We start from the raw sequence: 24,020 nt of genomic DNA, 5'->3' as shown, positions 1-24,020 counted from the left end.
GAGATCAATAATCATATGCTGCGCCGCTCTTATAAAATATCACATTAGTAATCATTTGCCGCAGCCAGGTATATGTGTACCAATACTAAACAATAAACATAACCTATAATTCAATCCTCCTTTCGCTCGTTTACGTATTTTCCTGCACAATCTTCTCTTCCTGTTACTTTCGCCCTTTCCAAAACAGCCTTTTAAATGACTTTGAATTGTAAATAAACGTTTTTTTAATTGTAGCGTGTAATAGGTGTACTCGATCCGTTTGTATATACAGGAATTTCGAGAAACTTATCCGGACAATAATGAAGATTACAACAATATACGTCGAAATGTTCATCGTGTACTTTTACCCGTACAAAGTAACTGTGTTACAAGAACTACATCGTCCAGACAAGCAAACCCGTATAAATTACTGCAATTGGTTTAATGCAAATTTACGAGATAACATATTGGACAAGACTTATTTTTCTGACGAAGCATGGTTTCATTTAAGTGGCTATGTGAATTCGCAAAACTATCGTACTTGGAGTGCAGAAAATCCACATATCTATCAGGAAGCTCCACTTCATCCTCTTAAAGTAGGCGTGTGGGTAGCGATGTCGAGGAGGCGGATTTTGGGACCGATATTCTTCAACGACACTGTTAATGCGGAACTTTATCGTGGGATGTTGCAAGTGTTCATCGATCAACTTCACGATGATGAATTGCAAGAAGGTTTTTTCCAACATGACAACGCAAGTACACATACGGCTGCCGCGAGCCCGCGACAATACAATTCGTACAGGAGTACTTTGATGATCGAATGATCGGAAGGAACCTCTGGCCTCCAAGATCACCTGACTTAACTCCCTTGGACTACTTTTTATTTGGTCACCTGAAAAACGTGATACCTATATCGAAACCGTTTGCACACGATTGCCGAAATACGAGCAGCTATAGAAGCTGCTGTTCAGAATATCACGCAACAGCAGTTACATGCTGTCTTCGAAAACATGAAGAAACGAGTGGATGCCTGTCTTAACAGTGGTAGCGATCACTTCGAACAGTTTTTATAGTGTGCATCTAATTCGCTCCATTAGTATGACGTAGTAGATACCAGCTGTGTTGGTGTAGGTCAAGGTGCTTTATCCAAACAAACCGCGCTTCTGTGTAAAATTCATATGCTTGTATTGTTTTTGCTTAATATAAATTAAATTAGAAAGAAAAGGACTATAAAAAGTAAGTATTTTCAATTTACTGGTGAACTGGAACTTACTATGCCAATTTGGTTTATGATTTCTCACAATTATTAACTTTATATCAAAAATAAAGTTTTATAACCTAAAAATTATTGTTATGAATGGTAGTTTTGTAGGTGTGTAGTACCTGCTTGGGATACAGAATGGTTTTATGTTGGGCACCTGGTTGTAAACATTACAACGTACGGGAAACCTACAAGTTTTACAAGTTCCCTGCTAGCGGAAAAGAAAGACTTCGTTGGAAGAAGTTAGTGAGGCAAGTTTTTCTTATTGCTAATGAAACTTGGCAACTACAATTTGATTAACAACTTTAACATGAAGCTGTTTATAGGCGAGATGTTGAACCTGGCCCCGGTGCATACTTATGTAGTTGCCATTTTGTAGACGGTAAACGAGAATCGGGACCCGTACTGTTTGCTCATAACAAAGACAAAAGGTTTACGTTTACCAGTCCAAAGAAGAAAAAAATTAAGTTAGACATAAGTGATCCTATAGCGCAGAGCAGGTAAAGGGATATCTTTTATAAGTGAAATCTATTATTTTGTTTGCAGTAGTTGCGTACCAGAACAAGAACCGGACCAAGAAATTCCATGTCACAGTGCAGAAGTGGAGATTGTTAGTATCTCTAGAGACAATCCTCAACCTGGTCCTTCATACGCTACAGACGTTCAGATTGGCAGTGATCCGCAGCCTGGTCCGTCACCTCTTTCCCAAATCTCTACTGCTATAATCTATGGTGAAAGTTATTTTTTAGAAAAGGACTTGGAAGACTTAAAACAAAAATATAATGCTCGACAATTCACATATGACAGCATATGTAACAACAACGAATTAGTCTCCATGTACACTGGATTGCCAAATAATAGTGTATTTTGTGCCCTTTACAATTTACTTAAGGATTTGGAGATAAATTATTATTTAAAGTGGCAAGTACAAATAATTAGTAAAAAAGATCAACTTTTTATGACACTAATGAAGTTAAGAAGAAACTTCCCACATTTAGATTTGGCAGTAAGATTTAATGTGTCACAAGCAACGGTCACAAACGTTGTACTAACATGGGTGTACATTTTACATCAAAATTTATATGAGAATTTAATGTGCGTCATTCCAAGTCGGAAAAGAAACCAATTGTGTTTACCCAACTGCTTTAGTACATTCACCAATTGTAGACTGATATTAGACTGCACAGAGATTTACACAGAAGTCTCTAGAAAATCTATGAGCACGCAAAGAGAGACTTACAGCACCTACAAACACCATAATACATGGAAAGGTCTAGTTGGTGTGGCTCCCAACGGTGTGATTACTTATTTAAGTTCCCTCTATCCTGCATCCACAAGCGACAAAAAAATCGTTCAGCATTATGGTGTTTTAGAACAGTTGGAACCTGGCGACTTAATATTGGCCGATAAAGGTTTCCTAATCGGCGACATACTACCTGCAGGTATTAGTCTGAATATCCCACCATTCCTGAATACGGGTCAATTTACACCAGAACAAGTAAAAAGGACTGAGTGTATTGCTCGCGCAAGAGTACACGTGGAAAGAGCAATATGTCGGATGAAAAACTTTAAAATATTAAGTTTTATTCCAAGCACTATGCTTTCTCATGCCGACATTATTTTTCAAACCGTGGGAGCTTTAACAAATTTACAAAACCCACTAATAAAAGAAGTGGAAAGCAATTATTTAGACACCAAAGTAAATTAACTTTTTTGTAAATAATATATGTTTATTAATCTAGTAATGTAGAATTTTGTTTTTTTTTTAGTATTTTAAGTTCCACATATGTAAGGTACAAGTTTTTCAAAATAAAATTCTTTTAAAATTGTAATATTTTGCAACCATGCATCCTCTTTAAGTACTTCAACGACTTCAAGCTCATTTGGAGTCCAAATAAGTAGGTAACATGCTCTTCTATTCGTCATATGGAGTTGTCCTTGGATTTGGTGCCAATAATTGTGTTTCCGGTTGATGACAGTCTCTTCATTTTCCTTATAAATAATATAACTTCGGTCATTAGATAAAGCTTGCTTTAAGCTAGAGTTTCTGTATTTATATGGGCACTTCACTTCCACAATGTGTGTGTCGCCTACCAATCCATCGGGGCTTGCCCCCAAATAGCCACACTCGTGCAACCACAAACCAGTTGATTGGACATCAACGCCAAACAACTTTTGAAAAGTCTCTATTGCACATTTTTCATGTTCTCTTCCCCACTGCACAGCAAGTAGGGAATTTAAACTGTAGCCTTCTACCAGGCTTTTAAACAATGATGGTGGAAATCTATTCCTGTTGCATGCATTCAATACTACACCAAATTTACTGGCGGTAAGTCGATGTTTCCGAATGATCAACCACCTTTCATTTGAAGCCTGGCCCCTTGTTGAATGTACCACATTCTCAAGCATCCCCGCAGTGAGACGGCATTTTTCTGCTAAATACGCAGACTTCTCTGCACAAGACATGTATGATTGTGAAAACAAGATGTCTTCGATAACGGGTACATCTAAAGAGTAATTTTGAGCATCTTCTTCAGGGTTCAGCAGCCATGTAAACCCTACTACGCAGGTTTGTAGGGCATTGCGGAAGGTTGAAATTGCTTCTGAGCCAATGTTACTCCTTAATGGCTGGTACCGTTAATGTTTCGTAGGATATATATCTCTAATGGTATGCAGTTCATCAACAGCTTTTTTCGGGGCATTCCATGAACAGGGCTGCTCGGTAACGCTTACGTTATGATGTGCATGAATGCACAATGCTGCCATATGATGGCATATTGCTTGCCCCCTAGGGCAATTACATTTCCCTTCGATTATACCGTCTTCCCTATCGATCCAAATCTAAAAATGAATAATTAGTCAATGATAATGTGTACCTACTGTTTTTACTTACTTCAACAATGTATTCACGGTTCTTCATACTGGCTTGCACATGTCCCTTCAACAACATCGGCGATAGCGACGAATCGAAAGTCAATTTGGAAACGTGCCCACTTTCATATGCAATTTCGCCACGACGTAATTGATTTCCGTTTTCTTTGAAGAAATGCGCAATAATGGATAACGAAATTACATGTTTCGTTGCCACTGTGAATTAATACACCCATTATAATAAAAGAATACAGCTTTTAAGTGAGGTTAAAGGTACAATAGCTTTATTAATTACATAAAAAATTACACCAAAGTTAGTTTCATATATTCTAGTTGTTTTATTAATGAAAAATACATACTTTCTGGAAGTTTTACACTTGTTCTTTAACCAATATCAAAAAAATTCAACAGTGATATGCAAAATAAAATGGCAGGACACTTTGTTTGGATAATGCGCCTTGACCTTCCTCAACGCACTCGCTACGATGACGTCACAACTAATTGAACGAATTTACACAATTACATTGTTATTAACAAGTTGTACAAGAAATAAAACCATGTCAATTTTTGTATTAATTTGCTATTTGTGTAATTTCTCATAATTTGTAAATTAAAAAGGTTAAACTGTTGATTGAAATTAAACGTCAAAAAATGTGTATTTTGAATTTTAAGGTTATGTTTTAGTATTGGTGCACTATCGCGCGTGTTGCGACAAATGATTACTAACGTCATTATTAATTGAAGCGGCGCAGCAACTCATTTTTGATCGCACTGTACCTACATACAACATCCATTTGGTCGTATTAGAGCCCCTTCTTACGAGGCGTTTTTGAAGCGCTGCAGAGTGGCGCCGCTGGTAGCTGTAGTGTATTGTAAGCTTTAGGTGTGGAGGGGGAGCTTTAGGGAGGACACTTAACCTAGAAATAGGGTGATAATGTCATGCCACGCGGTTGTAACGATATAATTAAAAATAAATTGTCTTGTCATGGTATGTTGTTTATGTTTAATACATAACAAATAATTTGGCGACGAGTCCGGTCGAACACACGTTATGTTTTAGCGCAATAAGTCGAAAAGCATTGCAACACCTGTCGATGTCCCAGTGTTCATTCTTTTTTAGTCATCCAGTCAAAGGAAAGTAACATGTCAGCGCTAATCGGGTCAATAGAGAAATTCAATCCTCGGGAGTCCGATATTGATTCTTATATAGAAAGATTGGAACAACTCTTTGTGTGTAATATGGTAGAAGAGGGCAAACTACAAGTTTCGATGCTGTTAACTCTAATAGGTCCCGAAGGCTATAGTGTCCTGAAAGATCTTGTAGCACCAGACGTACCTAGTTCCAAATCGTATGCCGATCTAAAGAATGTTCTGATTGATCATTATAGTCCGAAGAGGTTAGTAATAGCGGAGCGGTTTAAATTCTACAATGCCAATCAAGAGTCCAATGAAGATATAAAAACCTTCGTAACCAGGTTAAAAAACCTCTCGCAATATTGCAAGTTTGGTCAGTTTTTATCAGAGTCGCTGCGAGATAGGTTGGTATGTGGATTACGGTCATTTACCATTAAGAAGAAATTACTATCCGAGGCAAATTTAACATTCCAGTCTGCCTATGATACTGCGTTAGCTATGGAATTAGCGGAGGGTCAAGTTAAGTCGATGGGAAATGAGCCAAACATCACATGTGTGTCAGAAAACCTAGATAAATTAGCAGTCAAGAAGAAAGTCAGTAAGCATGTCTATAGCAAGCCAGGTCCAAGTAAAAAGTCAAGTGAAGTTAGTCGCTCATCGTCGAGGAAGGAATGGAAGCCTTGCGTTCGATGTGGAAGAAGACACGATCCGGAAAAATGTCCAGCTAAGGCGTGGGAATGTTTCCTTTGTAAAGCTGTTGGGCATACAAGCAGAGTTTGCAAAAGTCAGGTCAATGCTGTCGATGAAGGATCCACAGAAGACGAAGATTCGTTAACCCTGGGATTCCTGGCATCCATAGAGCCGAAAAAAGAAGGTAAAGCCGAACCAGAGAAAATATCGTTAGAGATCGAGGGTAAGAAGATTACTTTTGAGATTGATTCTGGGGCGTGCCGAACCGTGATGCATGTTAACGACTATGAGAAGTACCTGCCGGAACTGAAACTGTATTCGGTAAGATACGAGTTACGAGTAATAACTGGTCAAGGTGTAAAGATATTAGGAGAGACAGATGTTTTTGTTAATCACAAAAATAACATTGTTAACTTACCGTTAGTTGTTTTAAAAAGCGATCATAGATTTAAGCCACTGTTAGGTCGTAACTGGTTAAACATTTTGAATCCAAATTGGAGAGACAATTTAAATTTTAATAAGTCAAGGGTTAGTAGTCAGATGTCCGAATATCATAAGTCACAAAGTCAAATGTCAAATAAATATGTCAGTTTGGTCAGTCAAAATCAGGTCAAACAAAGAGAAGAAAAAGAAATATCTAGTTTAGTGCTTGAAATTAAAGATAATTTTAAGAAAGTTTTTACCGAAAAGTTAAATGCGGGTATAAGTAACTTTCAAGTAGATTTAAAACTTAAAGAGGGAGCGCAACCTGTTTTTCACAGGGCATATGATATGCCATTTGCATTAAAAGAAAAAGTAGAGTCAGAGTTATCAAAAATGGTAAAAATGGGTACTCTAAAAAAGATAAGCTATAGTGATTGGGCGAGTCCTATAGTGGTTGTACCAAAAAAGAATTCTAACGATATCCGAATTTGTGTGGATTTCAAAAAAACGTTAAACCCTGCTTTAGATACTGAGCATTGTGTATTGCCTTTGCCAGAGGATATTTTTGCTTGTCTGAATGGTCAAAAATATTTCACTGTAATTGACTTAAAGGGGGCATATCAACAACTGAGGGTTAGTGAGTCAGCACAAAAATTGTTGGTCATTTAGGTTTGTTTGCTTATTCGAGATTAACTTATGGCGTAAGTTCAGCACCAGGCATATTCCAGTCAATCATGGATACAATACTAGCTGGATTACCTAACACAAAAGCTTACTTAGATGATATAATGTGTTATGGAAGATCCTTACAGGAGTGTTACACAGTTGTTAAGGGGGTATTTGAGCGTTTGCAAAAGTTTAATATTAAAGTCAATGAAACAAAATGCAAATTCTTTAAACAAAAAGTAGAATTCCTAGGGCATTATATTGATGTCAATGGTATCCATCCAACAAAAGAAAAGATAGAGGCTATACAGTCAGTAGCTACACCAAAATCTGTAACTGAACTTAAATCATATCTTGGATTATTGAATTATTATGGGAAATTTATACCAATGCTATCAAGTAAAATGAAACCGTTATATGATTTGTGTCAAACTGGTAAAAATTTTTCTAAAAGTTGGTCAGATGAATGTCAGCAGACATTTGAACTAAGTAAGGAATTCTTAACGTCCGATAATGTTTTGACACATTATGATCCTAAATTACCGATTTATGTCACCTGTGATGCGAGTGGGTATGGGGTTGGATGTGTATTGAGCCATAAAACTTGTGGTATTGATAAACCCATAATGTTTGCTTCAAGCACCTCCCCAAGCGAGAAAAATTACTCTAACTTAGAAAGAGAGGCACTTGCTATAATTTTTGCATTAAAAAAGTTCCATAAATTTCTGTATGGAAGGTTTACTTTAATAACTGATCATCAACCTTTGCAGTTCATTTTTGGCAAAAATAAAGGTATTCCTACATCTGCTGCGGCTAGAATAACAAGATGGGCAGTTACTCTTTCTGGATATATGTATGATATACAATATAAAAAAGGTTCTTCTATTAGCAATGCTGATGGATTATCGCGTTTACCGTGTAAAAACAAAACTGAAATTCCAGATTTTTTATATTCTTTTAATCTTGTAAATGAAATACCACTTAGTTCGGTGGATATTGCTAAGGAAACCGAGAAAGATTTAACTTTAGTAAAAGTAAGAGACTTTACAATATCAGGATGGCCTAATAGTATTAGTGATAATGAGTTAAAACCTTACTTTAAAAGAAAAAAACGAGCTTACAGTAGAGTGCAATTGCATTTTGTTGGGAAACAAAACAGTTATACCAAAAACCTTGCAATGTGAAGTCCTAAAGTTGTTTCACGAACAACACAATGGAATCGTTCGTAGCAAAATGCTTATGCGTTCGTACTGCTGGTGGCCAAACATGAATATAGATATAGAGAAATTTATTGCATCCTGCGATATATGTCAACATTGTCAAAACTTTACTAATCCGAATAGTACGTTGTCACAATGGCCTGCAGCTCCACATAATTTTTTTAGAATCCATATAGATTTCTTGAAGAAGTGTGGTTTTACGTTTTTGTTAGCTGTAGATCAAAAATCAAAATGGTTAGAAGTAGTCTTAATGAAAAATGGCACAGATACGTCGGAAACTATTTTTCAATTAAAAAATATGTTTGCAATATATGGTTTGCCAGTTGAGCTTGTTTCTGACAGTGGCCCGCCTTTTAATTCTAGCGAATTTGTGTCATTTTTGCAAGCCAATGGTATCAAACCTTTAAAATCTCCAGGGTACCACCCGCAGAGTAATGGAAATGCGGAGAGGGGAGTTCAAACTATAAAAAAAGGGTTGGAAAAAACTTTGTTTTCTGAGAAGGGTAGAGAAGTATCTGAAAAAATTATTCTAAATAGGTTGCAAAATTATTTATTTACATATAGAAATACTCCTTCGACAGTGACAAATATTTCACCTGCCGAATGTATATTTAAAAATAGACCTCGTACAAGATTTGACCTACTTAAGCCTTCAAGTCATAACAAAGCAAATTTTAATGTAGCTATAACTAAGAATTTATTTAAGGTTAATCAAAACGTGTTTGTTAAAAATAAACGTACTAAGCAGTGGAACAAAGGATTAATTAGGAAAGTACTTAGTTATAATACTTACTTGGTGGAGATTGAAGGGTTGATTAAATTTGTGCATGCAGATGATATGCGTAATGGTAGTGAAAGTTTTATAAGTAGATCTAAGGAAGTAGATGTTTCACCACATAGTGTTGTGCCAATTAATATCATGCCTAATATGGGCTTACCAAATAGTTGTGTTTTATCAAAAAGTGTATCGAGTCCATCGACATGTGCAAGTGAACTAAATAAAAGTGTTTTAGCAAATAGTTCGCCGATTGTAGAAAAAGATGAAGTTGATACTCCCAAACATATTGAAACAAATCAGTTACCACAGTCAACTTCACCAGATAAAATCTAGGTCAGGTAGAATAATAAAAGCGCCCACTAGATTAAATCTTTAAAAAGAAGAGGGAAATTGTAGTGTATTGTAAGCTTTAGGTGTGGAGGGGGAGCTTTAGGGAGGACACTTAACCTAGAAATAGGGTGATAATGTCATGCCACGCGGTTGTAACGATATAATTAAAAATAAATTGTCTTGTCATGGTATGTTGTTTATGTTTAATACATAACAGTAGCGAAACATTGGTCGCGTTCACAAGACTCGACGGTTACTGGTTTGCTACTTTGTGGCAAACCGGGAACGGTTGTGGGTTTTATGACACGACCGCTAGTTTGAATGGGATCAGACATGCGCTGTGTTGATTCTTTATTTCGCGGTTAATTTTATCATTTTGAAAATATAAACAAACACTAAACAATGTTGTGTTGCACATGTTTTCTGCTGAGAGGACAATTATATTAGGTTTGTTCGTTTGCTGAACTGGTGCGCACTTCTTGTACTAAAACTGTTCATTTGGTGAACTAGTACACAATAAACTTGTTCGTTCACCGTCAGTTCTCTCGCACGAAACTGTACTTCGTGCACCAGGGCTAAAGGCGTTACAGGTAATACAGTCATCCGCAATTTGCATACATTTGACATTTAGGGGTTATGTGTTATGTCGAACGAGGAGAAAGCTGCAGCATGTTTAATAGGCGGTGGTGCGATGCTTCTTGCATCCCAGAAAAAAAACGTAGATGGTAGCGGTGTGAACTGTATAGAAAACGGGTTTGGATTTATATAGTTCGATCAGTTGTCGTTGCACATCTTCACCCCTGGGCTCCATTTTTACAACTGATTTGTCGAACTATACGCGATCTAGCCGTTCCTACCACAATCCGTCCACACTGCGCCACGCTCTTTCTATGATCTGTCATCGAAAAACCGACAGTAAATGGATAGCGGCGAGCCTCGGACAGGCCGCGCTAGCGCCGCTCGCGCTCCCCGTCCACACTTAGCAATTTCGTCAGGTCTGTACGCGGCTTTACGTGTACTAGAAGTGAACTGGTGACGTCACTAACATAAACTAGTGCAACATATATAGTATGGAATGAACGAACAAACCTATTGAAGGTTAAAGCTGAAAACACACGATCGAACATCACGACAAACATGTACGCGTGTACATGTTCGACAAACATCAACGCGTGTGTGTTGCACCGAAAAACGCTTCGAACATGTAGGTGGATTCATTTAGTCTGTGTGATAATGTTTGACTGAAACGTCATGGAGGTTGGAAAAGTTCTTCAACAGCCGAGGGATACATTGAAGAAAGCATTAATAATAAAATTGAAACGTCACAGAAAATTTTTAATAAAGGTGAATCATCTAAAGTGCAAATTGTTGAATTAGTAACAATGGCGGAACATACAATAACAAACTCATCTAGACTTTCTTCAGCGTCTGGAATTGTCATTATAAGCAATTCTAAAAACTTTTAATTTTCATTCATCAAATTAAATAAATATGTGAACTGCTCGATTGTAGAAAAAATCTTGTAATTCGAGTGCAAATTTATTGTCGATTTCAAGAGATTTTCGCGCTCCTGAAACTTTCTCTTTCAATCGACAATATATCATTTTGCGCTCTTAATACACAAATAGCTATATCAGGTAAGTGGCCTCAAAAAGGAACAGCTGCGTGATTGTACAGTACAACTCCAAAAGTACGGTTTGGTTTGTAAGAGCTGCTGTTTGTGACCAGGTGACCACCAACGTGGCAGCTTTAAAACTTCTATAATAGGCGTTACAGAAGATAAACCCTACATCGACAGATCGACACTTACGCGCAGAAAATAATTTTCATATACGATGCGCCACATCTATTCAAAAATTTTCGTAACAATTCGTTAGATGGAGATTACCAAGTAGATGTGCAGGGCGGAAAACGCCTCATTAAGTACAACAATATTGCAAGAACGTATGAGTTAGATCAAATGGGAAACGCAAGAACAATGGAGAAATTAAAGATGCTCACGTATCACCTACTTCTTTCGAAAAACAGTTGATGCAATAAAAACATGTACTGAAGCAGGCCAGCTAAAAAGTGAATCCGCGATAGATACAGCTAACTTTATTTCGGTAATGAACAATACGTTTGATAGCTTAAATAGTAAAATTAATGGTAGACAACCACGTATACAGTTGTCATTGTTGCTACCTCAAGAGAGAAGAGTGCCCAAGTTTCAAAGAAATGATCCAGTGTTAATAAACAACCTTGGTAAATATGGTGATCCGTGGTTATCCGGTCGCGTAAAACGGAAATTAGGACATGTAATGTTTGAAATGGACATTGGCAATAAAATTGTGCAGCTAGTGCAAATTAGCCTTACGATGACTTTTTGTTAAACCGCAATCTTATTCAAAGTGCAGATCCGAAATTACACGTAAATTAGTGTCGAATCAGTCTTTGGTATCACCATCGCGTTCTGTGCAATTTTCTACACCTGATCCCTGTTCTCCAAAACCAGGAGAGAGTTCTTTAGGACTGGTTGGCGACCTGCGACGTTCAACGTGTCATCGTCGACCTACCCTTATAATTATATTATAATTAAGATGACTTTATCAAGGCGACGCAAAAGTTTTTAGAGTATTATAGCTCTATTTTTTATTAAAAATGGATTCTGTCTTTTAGGATAGATCCAGAATGGCTATATGTCTCAACCTCAAGTTACGTCATGACTTTGAACATGTGTTTGACGTCGTTCGCATAAAAAATTAAAGAAGGAGAGCGACATAAAAAAATTACTCAATAAGAAAAAAATTCCACATAACTCGATAGTTTTGTATTTGCTATTAATTGCTTCTTTTTATTTCAAAATATTTTAAAAAATAAATCCAAAATACAATTGCAAAAACTGTAGGGATTTTAACGATATTGGGTGTGTCTATTGCTGTGACTTGTAAACTAGAGGGAGGTGCACCTAAGTGAGTTCGTCCAATAGCAAACGAAAAGTGAGGACAGAAAGATAGGTATTTACCTATTTGTTTAATATTACGGGAGAGACCCCAAAAAATCAATGTTTTGTTCACAATTCACATAATACAATAGGTAATTTTGTTTAAATTAGTGTAAAAAAGCCAAATAAGAATAAATATAGTAGGTAAGCAGTAATCTAGTATGATTTGTCTATATCATTTAGTAACAGCGATAGACAAACACCTATTAATGCAATCTGCGGATAAGAGTTTGCGAACCGCATCATTCTAATACTCGGGGATTGTTTGTAAATACATTGTAACGTTTCATATGAGTAAACCTCAGAGTTTTACTAGGAACATCCGATTACAGTATCCCTTCGTAAATAAATCAAAAAGTACGTATAGGTACACCCGTGTATCTCGTATCGGCTACTTTTGCTTTCGGCTTTTGTATTAGATTGTGACTTGTATGCAAATGGGGCGCACTTCTAGAAAAGATGGAAGTTCATATCGGAAAAAAAGCTATAAAGCTCGTTGTAAGAGGCAAGTGACAACTTTATCGAATGGATATGAATTACTATCACCTAAAAGTTAGCCACTAAAGATTGACTTCGCCCTTTTACAATACAGCACTGTCACTAAATTATTAAGAATCAATCCTCAGATTCTTATACTCGTACTTGTCCGTCCGTACGTCTGCGTGCAATATAACTCTTTTGAAAGTGACCGATCGTATTGAAATTGGCGTAGATACAGGTACTTTGGACATTAAGGAAGGACGCTACTGATTTTCAGAAAGCAGGCTAAACCGCAGGCTCGCGGAGGAGTCCACGTGCAGGTTCTGTGGCGAGGCAGATGAAACTACCGAGCATGTGGTCTGTCACTGTGACGCTTTGATCAGGGACAGATATCAACTCCTTGGAGACAGATACCTGGAACCGAGGAGGGTGAAGCAACTTAGGCTAAACAGGGTCCTATCCTTCATTGAGAGGAACGGGCTCTGAACTCAGTTGCGAAGAAAGGGGGTAGGCACAATGGGCCTCTGATGCCTAAGTGCTGCCCGGTCGGGCTCCCCTGAGAATAGAATAGAATAGAAACCGGAACAAAAGTTATACTCGTAGGACATCGAGTGAATCGGGAACAGGAAAAACTGTGCGCTCAAGATAATAGAAATCAACATATTTCCGAGGGAACAACACAGTGGGGATCGGAAAAAGAACCAATAGCTAAGAGGAGTTTTTCGGAACTATATAATTTATTTATAGAGGAGTGTGGTATTTTCGTACATCAGCAACATCAATTTTTGGCTGCTAGCCCTGATGGATTAATAGGACGCGATGGCATTGTGGAAATTAAGTGCCCTAAAAGAATCGCGAAGATGACACCTCAGGACGCTATAACCAATGGAAAACTGCCATACGTGTCACTAAAAAATGGCGTATTTGGTCTTCGAAAAACGCATAAATATTATTACTAGGTGCAGGGACAGTTAGCTAGGGCTACTTGCGGAGAAGGTATTGATTTCAGATTCATGCGGACACATATTTTTGGACAATCAAGATGCTGCCAAAATTGAAACGTTTTTACGTAACCACATGGCCAAATATTATATATATATATATATATATATATATATATATATATATATATCGCCGAAATTTATGTACGCGCATCACTTCAAAACGACTGCACCAAATTAGATAATTCTTTTTTGTTGTGTTTCTCATTATCAGGGCAAGGTTTGTATAAAAGAGTACTTTCAGGGAAAAACCCTCTATCGAAGCATTTCTTGCAGAATATTCAACATTATAACTGATGTGTATTCCAAATTACATCATTTTTTGGTGCAAATATAATTAGGGAAAGGGGATTCAATCCAAATTGTAAGGTATTATTTTGTCTGTAACCATACACATCCATCTCAACATGTAACCACGAATACGAAAATTATAAACTCCCGTGCGAAGCCGGGTCGGGCAGCTAGTTTCTTATAAAAAAAATTAGCATAGTTCGTTCCCCAAGCAACAGTTCCGTATATAACGCGTTTATAGTAGACTATTAAAAAACGTAATCATATACTAGTATACAGGGTGGTGACTTGCGTAACGCATCATAAGGGTTTCAATGTAAAATTCATAACATGCGATTGTTGGCTCCCCAAATTATTTTAAAGCAAAAATGTATTAAGGTTCTTTGTAGAAAAAAATTTTTACGTCGATCAACCGTATTAGTTTTAAATTTTTTCCATAATAAAGACAGAAAATTGGAAAAATAAAACCCCCATCTTTTTCAATAATCTGTGATGCCATGAAATTTTATAATACAACCAGCAACGTTTCTTGTAATGTTTCTAATCTACGTACTTCAAGTACTTGAAACTTTTTTGGCAATCGATTCATTCCGGATGTAAATGTTTGGATCAACAAATCGTAATTTTAAGTGTAAGTGCGCAACAAATGCAAAATAGAACAAATTAGGGTGGCACATAAAATTATTTTGTAGACTAAGGCAGTGTAGGTGACCTCGAATTATTTAACGACAGAGCGATTAAACTTAAAATATGTTAAACCGTTCAACGTGTCAACTTTCATTAATGGAGTTCCTTTTAGTATGGAAATTTATACGTGTGCAGGAATATCTTGTTACGTCTTGCTATTCACAAACAACAAGGACGTCGTGTCAGATTCTTGCCCATAACTCCTAAGTTAACCATTTGCGCCGTTAATATAAAACCGCAGCAACTACAATCCGATTCTTCCTAGAAAATTGAGGTTAAAGTTTTGGAATAATTGAAAATCTACTATATCTTGACAAAGACTACAGTTTTACTAAAACGTTGCAACGGTATTTCTTTTGATATCTTTGGCTCTCTTACAATAAGTGTTACTATGATCGCATTAACATGGACTAAGGGTAAGCTCGAAAAATACAATAATTTCGTGGGGAAACAGAATTAGCGAAATTCAAACCTTGACAGAAAAGACGATCTGGAATCATGTAAGTTCTGGCCAGCCGACCTAATATCCCGAGGAACAACAGTGCGACAGCTCCAGACGAGTGAGTTGTGGTGGCATATACCACGATGCCTTCAGGCAGAAACAACTGCGAGGAATACCATACGTGTACCAGTTAAACCGGTTAAATCCACCAAGTTCCATATGAAGAGGATAATTGCAGACAGTACGTGTATGCTGACCTTTGAAGAATTAGCGACAGTGAAGTACCGGAGAATGCAGAGGACTTATTGGTACTTACCCCGTCCCATCTCGTCAACGGACGACAACCAGATGAGACCGATCTGACAGAGGAGGTCCGGTCCGGTCCATTACAAGATGGAAACTCCTACAAAAAATGAAAAGGGATTTCTAGAAGGTTTGGTCCACCGAATATCTCCATAACCTACAGCATAGAAGAAAATGGAGTAACCAAACAATCTAGAGGTGGGAGACGTCGTGCTCATAAAGGACGACGTAGTAACGCCAACACGATGGCCACTGGCTAGAGTCAATAAGGTAAATCCGGGCAGCGACGGCAAGGAGTGGAACCGACTCACTTGGTAGCTATATTGTGGAGTTCGAAAAGACAGTGGCCGAGCTGAAAAATGCAGGAGGTAAAATGGATGACATAGAAATCATTTCGCAACTGCTAGCATCGATCACAGAAGATATAAAATTAACTTCTAATTTTTGTTAAAATGCTGGCTTTGCTTTTTGTTACTTAATTCTAAGTCATAGGACGTTTAATGCGGACATATTATAACCTTTACATTTGAAATTTCGCTGTCTTCTGAACAGAAAATACAGTGTTTATCCCAAATGGTTGGTTTTCAAGATATAATTCGGTTAAACACCGTATTATGACATGTACAGTCCTATCCACAGTGGAATAAGACCGTATTTGACCATAACTACTCTGGAAAAACACGCTAATGTATAATGCAGTGTATTTCCAAAGCAACGTTCCCTAACATTGTTACATTATCCTCAGTATTGTGGCTTCACAATGCCCTAGTATACTACAAAAATTGTAATGTATTGTACATTACAGTATAATTCATTTAAACTGGTCACTGCAAAAAGTAACTGTTAGTATTCTTGAATGTGTTTAAATTTTGTGTTTTTGATTGTTAAAGTGGAAATAATACTTAAACTAGCTGCATTCTGCATTACAAAAGAAAACGGCAGATGTGGAAGAAAATCCCCAACAAGAGAATGTAAGTTTTTTAAATTATATCTAACCTCTAAAAACTGTAACCGTCCATGAGCGGCGAATTTTTAATTGCTTATATACTTATTATACAGGGTGTCGATATTATAAGGTGAAGAATACTGATTTCCCAGGTCATTTTATTTGAAAAAAGTCCCTATAAACGTAGGTTCCCTAGGGTTTAGTTTAATATAAAAAAAACAGTTAAAAATTAGATTATTTCTCCAAAACCGCTTGAGATAATTTAATAAAATTGTAGACGTGTGGATGGCTATGGCAGACGCATACCTTGCAATGCAACGCGATTTTTTAGTGTTATTAGTGGCGACAATATTGGCACGTAACACTATTTTGAAAGAACAAAATAGGACCTATGTTTACAGGAACTTTTTTTTTTCTAAAATAGCTTGGGCAAACCTCTCCCGGATTCGTCGTACGAACTCCTTTAAACTCCTTCTAGGTGGGTATATTTACTTGTTCAAAAAAAACCAACAAACACTAGGCAAAATTAACCAGTATATTGACTGACAATTAAAATACGAATTGGTCACCGAATAGGCTTTTCCTTTCCAGGATTTCTTACAAAAAAAAACACTCTATTTGCTAGAAATACCTCCTAGTGAGATATAATAAAAAAAAAATAGGTGGCCACCCTACCGTTGAAACTCTTATTATAAAGCAAAAAATCCACCTATTAACGAAATATACACATACCTAATCCTACGTAAATCTACAGACATGAACTGAATAACGAACTTATAACTAACCTTGACCAATCCTGCAGTTGGGCTCAGCGAATTGGTTGACCTCTTAACTCGCGTTATCTTCTGGGCCCGTCGCGTCGTTTGGTTACGATGAAATACAATGCGTTGCCTATTGTCGGTGTGATCATGGGCAAGTAAATAGTGGTTACCCCGGTGGTCCGGGGAAAAAGTCGACACTTATTGCTTATGCTCGAAACGATTTCCAGTGAGCACCTTTACCGCACTAAAATCACCGATTCTCACCGTATCGACCGCCCTTTACTAATCACTTCTTAACCAATTTATTTATACCTCGACCCGTACCAAAACCCTTTGCCGGACGCGGAACTTAACAATTTAATTTAGGTACAGGGTAGCGCCTTCGCGATGTGCCACTTTCTGACATTCACCAAATAGTTCCCGGCGTCTGTACTTCACCGGAAAAATTAAGCAAAACCTATATTATCGGCGGCGTGGTGACTTCCACGATCGCCGCGATAATTCTCCTCTTTATACTTTCAAACTATCCCCCTGTGATTTTCCTTTTGACACGCCCGAATTTTACCACGCGCCCCAAAATCTCCAATTAACTTTGAATTCCTTGAGGCCGAATCGCCCTGATTGGTTCAAATTAAATTACAATTCTCCGTCCGCTTTACCACAAAAAAAAATTCCCTTTTCCAGGAATCGCCGCTGTTAGCGATCGATACGGTTCGATTCGAATTATACAGGGTGTTACACGACCGTTCGAAAAAAAAATCGGGTTGTAGAGGGCATCAAAACAAGCACTTTTTCCAAATAAACCGAGGGTCCAACGTGTTTCGTTTGGGAGCCACCCCCCAAAGAGTGTTGAAATCTGCATTTCTTCTTTAATTTTTTTCTCAGCAACCATAAGAGTTACAAAGTCGGGTGGCATGTCTTTGAATAGGTTTTTGGGTATGCTCTTTCCGATTTTGCAATTTTTTTTTCAAAATTCCTACCCCTAAAGGGCGCACCCCTAAACTAGGGTGCAAAAAAAATTCTGATTTCGACGAAATTTGGTATCTGGGGGTTTTTAACATGAAAATCACGAATCTGAAATTAGTTTTTGAAAATTCGAAAAAAAAAGTTCCACTGCAATTCTTGGCGGGACAACGAAAATAGAGATAATTCCACGAAATTTGTTGTGTACATACTAAACGAGTTAAGGAACAAAACTGTCGAACAGTTTTTTAAAATAACTTTTCAAACAAAAGTTATACTCATTTGAATGTTGGTCCTTCGGGTCGCGAAGTGTCCCAAGCCTACTAGTAAGCCATAATTTCGCATGTGTTGGTTGACAATGTCGCAAAAACAAAAGATTAACGGTTTGAGTCGATATTTTGTTATTTGGAATTAATTCGGTCATTAAATGATTAAAAAATCCGATGTATCGATTAAAACACCTACCAAGGTATCTTAAAGCGCTGATCGATTATTTATTATCTAAATAAGGTAGGGGAAAAAGTCAAATCACTTTCCGTATGATACTTTTTCACTATGATCAAAAATTTTCATAATCTTAGGTTGAAAAATAACTTCCAAAAGAACACGCTCCTGGCTTACTAGTAGGCTTGGGACACTTCGCGACCCGAAGGACCAACATTCAAATGAGTATAACTTTTGTTTGAAAAGTTATTTTAAAAAACTGTTCGACAGTTTTGTTCCTTAACTCGTTTAGTATGTACACAACAAATTTCGTGGAATTATCTCTATTTTCGTTGTCCCGCCAAGAATTGCAGTGGAACTTTTTTTTTCGAATTTTCAAAAACTAATTTCAGATTCGTGATTTTCATGTTAAAAAACCCCCAGATACCAAATTTCGTCGAAATCAGAATTTTTTTTTGCACACTAGTTTAGGGGTGCGCCCTTTAGGGGTAGGAATTTTGAAAAAAAAATTGCAAAATCGGAAAGAGCACACCCAAAAACCTATTCAAAGACATGCCACCCGACTTTGTAACTCTTATGGTTGCTGAGAAAAAAATTAAAGAAGAAATGCAGATTTCAACACTCTTTGGGGGGTGGCTCCCAAACGAAACACGTTGGACCCTCGGTTTATTTGGAAAAAAGTGCTTGTTTTGATGCCCTCAATAGCAAAGTCTAATACATACCCGCCTAGATCTGACACTTTATATTTTTGGTTCAGGTCGATTTACTCAGAAATGCTGACACGGGGTTGTTTATGTTGTCTTATTGGTTTTAACGTAACTGTCCCATGACCACACGTGTGATGTTATTGCCGGACCCTTTTTTTTTCGAATTCCGTAAAATCTATATTCTAACCTACGCTAAAGTATCTACTAAATTGAACTAAACAAAAGAAAACAATTTAACCTATCTAATCTACCTAATGAATATACACGGGGCGTTACATGCACCTCCTGTACTTTTCTGTATTGATAATAATAATAATAATAATAATAATAATAATATTTATTTGTCCAACCGGCTTTATACAGAAAAAACATGGGATACGTCAAGTAAAATACAGTTACAGTAGGCTCACAACACTACAAGCATAACATTACATTTAAAATAATCTTTTTCAGCAAGTATCACAGACTAATATATTAATATATATAACACACAATATCACAATAACATTACCTATAATACAAACTCCATGTACTCTTGGATTGAATAAAATGCGTTTTTTATTAAAAACTGTCTGACGGCATTTTTAAATCTTTTGATTTGTTTTAAAGTCTTTACCTCTGGATCTAATTTATTATAGAGTACTGCCCCCATATAAAATGGGTTTGATTTATAGAATTCTAGACTATGACGTTTATACTGCAGTTTAGCGCCATGTCTCGTGGTATAATTGTGAGTTTCATTGAGCTTAGATGATACAAACTTACTGGGTGACTTTCAGTTCAATAACGAGGAACATTTTACGAATCACATCAATCAAAATATTTCTGTACCAAATATACCAGAACCCACAGAAGTTGAACATGATAGTAGTAATACACCACCTGTGGTGGCAGTTGCTGAAAATTACTTCTTAAGACCCGTCTTACACGAGCAATAAATATGTCCCTATTTCTGAATTTAATTGTGTTGGAAAGAATATGGTGCGTGTAATACACCGATTATAACCATAAAAAAAATTTTGTCCATAAAAATAGAACGTGTTCTATTTTTGTGTGCATAATATGCGCAAACAGCATGCGCAAACTGTGATCCTAGGATATTGTTTATCAAAGTAATTGAAAATTGAAATTCATTAAAAAGAAAATAGAGTATTTGTTTGTCTTCAGGTCTGTAGTCAATTAATCGAAGTATCTACCTAGTTGTAATTTGAATATAATTTTAAAGTATGGAATTTGACGAATACACATTGTATAGTATTGCATCAGTGGCAATTTATACAAATATGCTAGCCCTAAAGTTCAATACACGTCGCAGGCGAAGAGTTTGGTCAAGAAAATGGCATGAAAGAAGGAATATGGGAATGGGGATATTACATATGTTAAATGACGAGCTACTACAAGAAGACTCTGCAGCATATAAAAACTTTTTACGGCTAACTAACCACCAATTTGAAAAACTGTTGCGATTGGTAGAACCACATATCAGTCGCCAAGATACTGTTATGAGGCAATGTGTTTCAGCGAGAAGCAGGTAAAGAAAATGCTGATTGAAAGTGGTATATATTTTAGACATGTTATTCAGGCTTGAACTTACGCTTCGCTTTCTTGCAACCGGAGAGTCTTACCGTTCGTTGATGTATTCTAGTAGGATACATGAATCAACCATTTCTCTATTCATTCCTGAAGTTTGTGAAGTCATATTTAATGTTTTAAAAGATGAGTTTTTAATGGTAAAGTTTTATTTTATCAATTCTCTATATATATCTCTTCTACATTACAGACTCCATCTACTCCCGAAAGTTGGCAATCAATTGCTGATCAGTTTATGGAACTATGGCAATTTCCTCAATGTGTAGGGGCGCTTGACGGACGTCATATTACATTTAGACCTCCAAAATCGGCTGGATCATTTTACCACAATTACAAAGGGGATCATTCACTAGTATTATTGGCATTGGCCGATGCGTGCTGCAAATTTACATACATTAACATTGGTGTTAATGGTAGAATAAGTGATGGTGGAGTGTTTCGTGATTGTACTCTGTCAAAAGCAATTCAAAATAATTCGTTAAATTTTCCACAATCTCGACCATTACCAGGATCCAGTAACAATGTTCCATATGTGATAGTTGCAGACGACGCATTTCCACTGTCCACAAGAATATTAAAACCTTATCCACAACGAGGTTTATCTCACGACAAGAAGATATTTAACTATCGGTTATCAAGGGCACGACGTATCATTGAACATGCATTTGGTATTCTTGCCAACAGATTTAGAGTATTGTTAAATCCGATATGTCTGTCACCAAATAAAGTAGAAAAAATTACTTTAGCTTGTGTGGCACTACATAACTATTTATGTACAAATAGTGGACAATTTTATACTGATTTTGACGAAGCATCAATTATCACATTGGATACATGGAAACCACAGGGAACAAATCGAACTTCCAGATCAGCATTATCTGTGAGGGATGAATACAAAAATTACTTTTGTTCTCCTACTGGCAGTGTAGAGTGGCAGGATGCAGCAGTTTTAAGACACAATTGTTAATCATACAATTTGAATAAGTGTATATATATGTATATAGGATCACTCAGATTTTATTTGAAATTCTTGGAAATTATATGTACAATATCGCTTTCTATTTTATCTAACAAATCGTCATTCTTGATGCGGCGTAATTTTGGTTCAATGTACTTAAGAAAGACATCAATCCTATCCGCCTTGATAGTGCTAACATCAGGCTTCTTGCGTGCAACTGCATTAGCAATTTCATTTATCGCTCTGCTGGCATCTGCTAAATAGTCGATTTCATTCCCCTTTTTTCTCTTTAGTTGAGATTGTGGTCGGCTGGTTTGTGGCGTCTGTTCAATTACATGCACATTTGAGGCGCCTCCATTGACAGGTTCCTAAAGTACATTTATTTACCGAAACATTATACTTATTGACAAATATAAGGAAATACCTCTTCAGTTTGTGAATCGTCTGGTTCGTCTTCATAAACAACCTCTAATTGTGAAATGTCCGTAAATTCCAATGATTCAATATTACTGTCTGATGAAAGAGAAGGTGAAAGAGGCTTGGGGATGCTATCATAAATGGCTGTCTTTGCAATTGAATGCTCCAAAACAAACAGCATTAAATCATAATACCAAATGGTAGGTATATACACCTTAAAACATACATTTTTAGAACTATACGATTTGTTGCAATGTAGATTTGCATTTACCTGGTCTGTACCGCTTCCACTTTTCATGGAGTTTTCGTGTTTACGATATTCCACTAAGAAATTTTGTCGAAGAGCTGCAAACTTATTTTTTACATCTGCAATCGTTACACCTGCTTTCACTGCCTCCAACTTTGAACAGATGTCTGTTAAGGCAGCATTTCTCGCATGCTTGTTTTTGTATTGTGGGGATTTAACCACATACAAGCAAGGGTGATTTTTGTACACTTCAATGAGCATGGTGACCTGCTCTCTTGACCACGACATTTATTAAAAGATTGTTATTTGCTACAATCACAAGAAATTGCTTATTGCACAAAACCGTTAATATAGTGACAGAGAATAGTGAAAACTGAATGTGATATATTATTTTTGGTTATGTAGTATGTACATTGCTGCCATTCAAAAAAATCCCTAGATTTCCAACAGCTGAATACAGAATTTCCCTATATTTTTTATCATAATTATATCCATAGTTTGACAAACGTGTAAAGGGCGGTATAGTTCTCGTAAACATAATTTTAAGAACACAAATATACTTCAAATTTTTATCACAATTGTGGCCATAATTATGACTCGTGTAAGACGGGTCTAAGACAATAATAATATTCTAATTCTCTCGTCTAAAAATGCTGTAGTAAAAGACACATAGAAAGAATACACTACAACTCTGAACGCAGAATATTATTTACCCAATCATTATGATAATATTTCTAATCTATTCTTTGATACAGAACGGGCTACCACCAGTAAATATAGTACATACAATGAGAAATGACTGTAACAACCAAGATGATAACACTCCTGTTCTCTCAATTCTTTTTTTTTAATTAAATCGTGTATTGTCAGATCAACATACAAGTGTTATACATGACATTTATGAAAGTAAAGGCACAAAATGACGAGAATAATGACAAGACTTATTCTAATGTCTCTGACGGATCATGCGAATTTATAAAAATTGAATGTATAACATTTAAAGGATTGGCTTAATCACTATCGTCTTCGGAAGCTATAAGATCTTGCGGCAGTTTTAATCTAACGAATAAGTTTTTTTGGCAAAGATTGCAAAACACTGCACCGTCGCACGCACTTGCATTTTTAACGAACTTCTTTGCACATTTTAACGTGAAGTCTTGAATAGATGAAACGCCTAATTCGTAGTGGAGCTGATTGTTGCGTATGTACTAAGGGGCGTTTACAGCAATTCTAAGGATTTTGTTTTGAAATCGCTGCAATTTCTGAATGTTGGTTTTGGAAGTGTTGAGCCAAATCGGACTAGCGTAGAGTATTAATGGTCGTAATAAAGTCTTGTATAGCAACGTAGTGCATTCGGGTTTGAGTGAGGACTTTCGATTTATTAACGGATAAAGCTGTCTTAGTCGATTGTTGCCTTGGGAGAGTTTTTGGTTTATATGGTAACTCCA

General features: G+C 36.7%; 3 protein-coding genes across 5 annotated transcripts; 2 read left to right on the top strand and 1 right to left on the bottom strand.

The window, feature by feature from the left end:
* Nucleotides 1-1,378: 1,378 nt before the first annotated feature.
* Nucleotides 1,379-2,802, top strand: LOC116162110. The gene is made up of 6 exons (XM_031475646.1): nucleotides 1,379-1,491; nucleotides 1,567-1,740; nucleotides 1,787-1,929; nucleotides 1,990-2,335; nucleotides 2,408-2,682; nucleotides 2,747-2,802. The coding sequence occupies exons 1-6, from the start codon at nucleotides 1,379-1,381 to the stop codon at nucleotides 2,800-2,802; spliced, it is 1,107 nt and encodes a 368-aa protein (XP_031331506.1).
* An 18,008-nt stretch (nucleotides 2,803-20,810) lies between these two features.
* Nucleotides 20,811-21,954, top strand: LOC116167588. Its single transcript, XM_031483365.1, has 3 exons — nucleotides 20,811-20,891; nucleotides 20,943-21,090; nucleotides 21,141-21,954. Exons 1-3 carry the CDS (start codon nucleotides 20,863-20,865, stop codon nucleotides 21,915-21,917), a joined length of 954 nt encoding a protein of 317 aa, XP_031339225.1. The 5' UTR covers nucleotides 20,811-20,862; the 3' UTR covers nucleotides 21,918-21,954.
* Nucleotides 21,950-23,058, bottom strand: LOC116168342. 3 transcript variants are annotated; one of them, XM_031485897.1, is made up of 3 exons: nucleotides 22,597-23,058; nucleotides 22,333-22,539; nucleotides 21,950-22,276 (listed from the first exon to the last, which is right to left on the bottom strand). In XM_031485897.1, exons 1-3 carry the CDS (start codon nucleotides 22,858-22,860, stop codon nucleotides 21,968-21,970), a joined length of 780 nt encoding a protein of 259 aa, XP_031341757.1. In that variant the 5' UTR covers nucleotides 22,861-23,058; the 3' UTR covers nucleotides 21,950-21,967. The 3 variants fall into 3 exon arrangements, with proteins under 3 accessions (XP_031341757.1, XP_031341054.1, XP_031340378.1); XM_031485194.1 differs by having other exon boundaries at nucleotides 22,333-22,881; nucleotides 22,985-23,049; XM_031484518.1 differs by having other exon boundaries at nucleotides 22,333-23,058.
* Nucleotides 23,059-24,020: the final 962 nt, after the last annotated feature.

This window comes from Photinus pyralis, unplaced genomic scaffold (genome assembly GCF_008802855.1).
Source record: "Photinus pyralis isolate 1611_PpyrPB1 unplaced genomic scaffold, Ppyr1.3 Ppyr1.4_LG1, whole genome shotgun sequence".
In the NCBI taxonomy this organism is placed as follows: Eukaryota; Metazoa; Arthropoda; class Insecta; order Coleoptera; family Lampyridae; genus Photinus; species Photinus pyralis.
The sequence above is the reverse complement of the archived record's forward strand: the minus strand, read 5'-3'. Positions and strand labels throughout refer to the sequence as shown.

What these genes read in the sequence shown, in the direction of transcription:
- LOC116162110 (XM_031475646.1), top strand. Translation starts at nt 1,379, where the DNA reads ATGGTTTTATGTTGGGCACCTGGTTGTAAACATTACAACGTACGGGAA. An exon ending in CGTTGGAAGAAGTTAGTGAG is followed by an intron (nt 1,492 to 1,566) that starts GCAAGTTTTTCT and finishes AGCTGTTTATAG; the next exon opens with GCGAGATGTTGAACCTGGCC. An exon ending in CGGCGACATACTACCTGCAG is followed by an intron (nt 2,683 to 2,746) that starts GTATTAGTCTGA and finishes ACAAGTAAAAAG; the next exon opens with GACTGAGTGTATTGCTCGCG.
- LOC116167588 (XM_031483365.1), top strand. Translation starts at nt 20,863, where the DNA reads ATGAGGCAATGTGTTTCAGCGAGAAGCAG. An exon ending in TGTGTTTCAGCGAGAAGCAG is followed by an intron (nt 20,892 to 20,942) that starts GTAAAGAAAATG and finishes CATGTTATTCAG; the next exon opens with GCTTGAACTTACGCTTCGCT. An exon ending in TAAAAGATGAGTTTTTAATG is followed by an intron (nt 21,091 to 21,140) that starts GTAAAGTTTTAT and finishes TCTACATTACAG; the next exon opens with ACTCCATCTACTCCCGAAAG.
- LOC116168342 (XM_031484518.1), bottom strand. Translation starts at nt 22,860, where the DNA reads ATGTCGTGGTCAAGAGAGCAGGTCACCATGCTCATTGAAGTGTACAAA. An exon ending in ACGATTCACAAACTGAAGAG is followed by an intron (nt 22,277 to 22,332) that starts GTATTTCCTTAT and finishes AATGTACTTTAG; the next exon opens with GAACCTGTCAATGGAGGCGC.